The following is a 6000-nucleotide window of genomic DNA, read 5'->3' on the forward strand; positions in this document are numbered from 1 at the left end:
TTTGTATTCGATCAAAGTGTTACCGTCCTTCTCGCACTTCAGTTTATTAAAACATGATATGCGTTTTTTTTTTTTTTTTTTTTTTTTTTATATAGACCAATGTCATGTTGCATTCATAAATACTAACACATGCTTGGTACAGATACATTACGATGGTGTGATTGAGGGAGTATTGTGATTGAGGAATCATATCTCATTTCTCTGTGATTCAGTGGTACAGATACATTACGATGGTGTGATTGAGGGAGTACTGTGATTGAGGAATCATATCTCATTTCTCTGTGATTCAGTGGTACAGATACATTACGATGGAGTGATTGAGGGAGCGGTGTTGTGGTTGAGGAATCATATCTCATTTCTCTGTGATTCAGTGGTACAGATACATTACGATGGTGTGATTGAGGGAGTATTGTGATTGAGGAATCATATCTAATTTCTCTGTGATTCAGTGGTACAGATACATTACGATGGTGTGATTGAGGGAGCGGTGTTGTGGTTGAGGAATCATATCTCATTTCTCTATGATTCAGTGGTACAGATACATTACGATGGTGTGATTGAGGGAGCGGTGTTGTGGTTGAGGAATCATATCTCATTTCTCTGTGATTCAGTGGTACAGATACATTACGATGGTGTGATTGAGGGAGCGGTGTTGTGGTTGAGGAATCATATCTCATTTCTCTATGATTCAGTGGTACAGATACATTACGATGGTGTGATTGAGGGAGTATTGTGATTGAGGAATCATATCTCATTGCTCTGTGATTCAGTGGTACAGATACATTACGATGGTGTGATTGAGGGAGTATTGTGATTGAGGAATCATATCTCATTGCTCTGTGATTCAGTGGTACAGATACATTACGATGGTGTGATTGAGGGAGTATTGTGATTGAGGAATCATATCTCATTGCTCTGTGATTCAGTGGTACAGATACATTATGATGGTGTGATTGAGGGAGCGGTGTTGTGGTTGAGGAATCATATCGTCATAAAGAACACCTGCCGGTGTGTACCAGGTGCAAGCCTGTCACACACCAGTACTGGGACGCGTACCACAGTGTAACAGGGGGAGACATGTACTGACTCTTCTGATGTGTTCGAAGTGCTGCAGGAAGAGGGCAGCAGCCCGTCAATATTCGCCTGTCAGTCATGGCAGTGACACGGAGAGGTGGGAGAGTGGGTGTGCGGGCTTTCCTTCTCTCTGAATGGCTGAGAGGCGGGTCTTGGGGGAATTGCTGGCCCTATAAGTTAACATTCTGCTGTTCCCTCAGGTCTGCCCTCTGAGACGTACTAGGCGTACGGAAGCGCTGGAGCGAGAACTGCGGGGACGGAAATCCCAACAAAAAGAAAAGGAAAAAAGAAAAAGAATTAGCGGTGAAAACCTTGGGCAGCCCCGATAAACATTTGTATAGCAGGCTGAGGGAGCCGTGAGTGTAGGACGGAGACGGGTAGCGACGGTTGGGGGAAGCTGCCGAGCGCAGCACCTTTTATGTTGTAGTTTTGTTTATTGTGCTTTATTTCCCCTGTTCCTTTCGCCTTTGGATTATTCTTGTGTTTGAGCACCTGTACTCTGTACCGCTCCCGGTATAGTTGTGGCTCTGTCTGTACCATCGCTGGTAAGGCAGACCACAGACAACAGCGCCCTCTGCGGGCTGAAAAGAAATTATGCTCCCATAATAAAACTGGGCACCTGTGCAGTGTTCCCAAATTACCTTTATGTCTCCTGTGTGTCAGTGAACTACCCACCACCCTTCCACACACAGGTTTTAAACCACTGCTCTAGAGAATGTGGTAAGCTTGTCATTCTTTAGCGCACCGGTTGTCAGTTTCTTGAGTCCTCATGTTTTGGGCTTTGCCTCTGTGCTTACCTGGTCCACCCTGGGAGGCACTGCTGCATGGGACTTCATGAACAGACTGGCCACTAACGCTGCATATGCTGCAAATCACATTCATTGCAATGGTTTATATAGAAAAAACGGTAAAAAGCACCATTTCTATAAACAGTTTCCACGTTTCTTTTGAAACGAAACAGATCGTAAAGCCAAATGTGTCTTTGCACTGCTATTGTAGATACACAATCCTGGAGCAATTCCGCTAGTTGATGGCTGCATTAGTAGCCTACTGTTACTGGCTGTATTGAAGCAGATACCTGAAAGGAAAATAAAATGTAGTGTCAGTGAGATTGTGACGGTGCTGTTATCACTGGAGTCAGCGCAGATGAAAAGTGTTTGGAATGCACTCATTCTCCGCGATTTCTGACATACTACTTATTTATTAGGTTTGGCCTAAAATGAAATTATTCCATGGCAATGGCGCAGCAGCCTTTCTAAAACTGCAACTAAACACTGTGTGCTGTACAAAGGCCTTTTTCCCTGCAGTGCACATGTTTCTTTTGTCAAAAAGTGATGGGGGCATCCAGTAAAAGGTGCTCCACGTGGAGTGCAGGATGCGCTCTATAGTCTGGACATCGCGAGTTCGAGTCCAGGCTGTTCCTTTGCCGACCGAGGACGGGAGCTTCCAGGGGGCGGCGCTCAATTGGCCGAGCACCGCCCAGGGGAGAGGGAGGGTTAGGTCGGCCAGGGTGTCCTCGGCTCACCGCGCACCAGCGACCCCTGTAGTCTGGCCGGGTGCCTGCGGGCTTGCCTGTGAGCTGCCCGAGAGCTGCGTTGTCCTCCGACGCTGTAGCTCTTGGGTAGTGTGAAAAAAAGTGGTCGGCTGACGGCACACGCTTCGGAGGACAGCGTGTGTTTGTCTTCACCCTCCCGAGTCAGCGCAGGGGTGGTAGCGGTGAGCTGAGCTTAAAAATAATTGGCCATTTCCAAATTGCAGAGAAAATAATTGGTAACGACTAAATTTATAAAAATAAAATAATAAAAAAAAAAAAAAATTGTGAGGGGCTTGGCCCCCCTGCTCTGGTGCCCCTGATCCGCAGTGTATCTTTCAATCCTGATCCGCAGTGTATCTTTCAATCCTGATCCGCAGTGTATCTTTCACTCCTGATCCACAGTGTATCTTTCCATGCACTCCTGATCCACAGTGTATCTTTCACTCCTGATCCGCAGTGTATCTTTCCATGCACTCCTGATCCGCAGTGTATCTTTCACTCCTGATCCGCAGTGTATCTTTCGATTTTGATTCATTCAATATATAACAGTGCCTTGTGTCCTACTTTGTTTCAACGAAACTAGCACAATGAACTAGATTTTCATTGCTTCTCTCTAACGATTGAGCTAAATACAGTATAACAGTAAGATACACAACTTAACATAAAAATAATCATGGAAAATGAATCAATAACTCCATATTGAATTACCAATGCAAGACCAAAGACATATAAACTTCAGGATACTATTCAGGTGTCATTTAATAATTAGACAATGAGAAGAAGAAGAAGAAGAAGAAGAAGAAGAAGAAGAAGAAGAAGAAGAAGAAGAAGAAGAAGATTGCTTTTTGTTTTGTTATCATTCAGATCAGTGATGTGGACAGGTTTGAGCCCTTAGAATATATTTGTTCTGGATATTATATTTTTTATACTGTCTTCTGATTATAAAAACGCACTAATTTAAAAAGATGAATCTTGCCCTAAGAATAACGATGTGAATGTTCCTTTTAAAAAACATAACACACCCACGCGCACATAAAATATTCAATACAAAATGTATTTGGAACTGCAATAACTCGGTAAAGTCCTCCAAACATGGGGCAGTGCGCAATGTTAATACATAGCTTAGCTTTTGAAATTCATTTTTCAGATACAATTGCAGCTAGCTGCAGAGACAAAATCAAAACAAAGGCTGGGGTTGCCAAATAAAACCCCATTATAAATACATAAATAAATACGTAAATAAATACATACATACATTATATCAGTTAACATGCCAACTGCACATGTTGTTAACCAAGCCATGTCCAGTAAATCACACATTACGACAGGTTGAAATAAAACAAATGACTATAATGTACTGTTCGATTACAGTGAATATCCAAACCTCCCTGAGAATATTAATAGTATCCCATTATCTCGTAACCTAAGAGGACAAAAGATTAAACACTAATCAGATTTCACTTACTGCTGAAATCCACTGTTTCCAGACACACGCATCCCTTGACTACAGTGAGGAAAGCTAATCGCGTCTGTGGGGTGATCGTATTGACTTGATACACTGTAGTAGCATCTTAATTGTACTGGCCACAGAGAGCTCGTCCTGTATTCCATACATTTTACACATTTCAAGTATAAAGTGAAAACAGTTTCTACAGCATCCTTTAGCCACTACGTAGCAGCTAACGATGTTCAAATCCTGACTCTCAACACTCGTAAAATACAGAAACTCTTCAAGTCTGCTGTATATAAATATATTCCACAATGACAAAAACACAAAAGTCAAACCTTTGAACCCGCAAGTCGACATCATTCAGCAGTCAAAAAGCAAACAAATCGTCGAAAAAGCAGCAAATGTATCCTCCGGGCGCCCAGTGTACTGCTACTGACAGAACATGTATTTAAATGGATTACAGCTCCAGCATAGCCATGATTCTGCCTCAGAATCCTGCTGCATCGCCGCCTTCGCGAACACCTTCTCAATGCATCGCCAAAACACGGAATAGCATCATTTGACAGTCTATTAACAATAGCTATGCATATAAGTAAGCTCCATTGATCCAAAAGGGCTGTTGTGTCTGTTTTTTTGTTTATTAAAGACGAACACCATTTACTGTACTGCTAGCCACAATTCCATACGAGTATTTAGATACCCCGTGTTTAAAGCCGTTTAAAAATGCATTGTTTTCTTTAAACCAAATGTGTTTTCTGCCAAAAGCAACAAGACAGATTTACCACTGCACCCCCTATACAATATATTGAGATATGTGTACTTACATTTGACCATCCTGTCAGTGGAATTTATGACCATGTCAACGTTAGTCATCTTCATGAGCAGAGGGTGGTTTGTGATATTGGTTTATTCCTTTAATTAGTTGCGTGCTTGTGCTGGAGGAGGATGCGGCAGTCACAGGAGCATCACTCGGTGCGTCTCTCCTGTGTCTCTCCGCCTGGATTCGGCTGCTACCCGGAGCGGGGATGGATGTTGCTGTGTGGGGGAGGCTGGATGAGAGGAGAGCCTGAGTCACTGCGCCACCCCGACATGGCCAGCGAGCAGGGAACTCCCACGCAATTGCTTTCAGGGGCTGCCTCATACCGCCATCAGGTGGAGGCAAAGCCGGGCTTTCCCATGGAACACGCCTTGCATTCTGATGTAGTGCTGATTCCAACACTACTGCTGCCCATTGTATCTTATGGCAGGTCGAGGGCAACAGCGGGGAGAATGCACAAGCAGCTTCAGACAGTATTTGCGGAGCAAAACGGGGAATTCGGATTCTATTAGACACAAGGCAGGCAACACCTCAGGTCTGAAAAGGTAAATGATTTATAGACTAATGTGAAATCACAATTCATGAAGCGACCGACTACATTTTATTATTATTATTATTATTATTATTATTATTATTATTATTATTATTATTATTATTATTAGGGGAGACCGGGGCTGGTTGTCACACTTTTTCCTATTTATTATTTTCCTCAATCTGGTGACATTCAGCGAGGTTCTGTTCCTCGTTATATCAAAGAATAACTCTTCACGTACAAATGTATGTTTTTTTTTTTTTTAAATTTCAGCATAACTTTATTCCAAATATGATATTTAGACGGTTGAAAATGCGCCGGTCACCTGTAACAACCTGCCCCATACTGGGGTTGGGTGTCACATGATATGGGGCTGGGTGTCACATGATATGGGTTGGGTGTCACATGATATGGGGTTGGGTGTCACAAAGTATGTTCTTGGTTTTACAGTAAACAATAATACAACTTTTTTTTTTTTTTTTAAATAACATAAAGTTTCTACTGTGTACAATGACAGAAAGAGTTGTATTTTTACTTTTTATGTGAATATAAAAAAAATATAGACCTATATATATATTTGAAATGTTGACCCA

The 6000-nt window shown here is 42.4% G+C and overlaps 1 protein-coding gene across 3 annotated transcripts in view; it reads right to left on the reverse strand.

The window, feature by feature from the left end:
- The window catches only part of LOC117431429 (protein phosphatase 3 catalytic subunit alpha-like), a 372740-nt gene extending 367607 nt beyond the window's left edge, over nt 1-5133 (reverse strand). Inside the window, exon 1 of one of the 3 annotated variants that reach the window (XM_034927042.2) lies at nt 4883-5133. In XM_034927042.2, coding sequence (XP_034782933.1) covers nt 4883-4937 — 55 coding nt within the window. In that variant the 5' untranslated portion in view covers nt 4938-5133. Of the gene's footprint in view, nt 1-4393; nt 4537-4882 lie in introns of those variants that run through there. The other 2 variants (XM_034927041.2, XM_034927043.2) reach the window with 2 other exon arrangements.
- Nucleotides 5134-6000: the final 867 nt, after the last annotated feature.

This window comes from Acipenser ruthenus, chromosome 22, assembly GCF_902713425.1.
Source record: "Acipenser ruthenus chromosome 22, fAciRut3.2 maternal haplotype, whole genome shotgun sequence".
Classification (NCBI taxonomy): Eukaryota; Metazoa; Chordata; class Actinopteri; order Acipenseriformes; family Acipenseridae; genus Acipenser; species Acipenser ruthenus.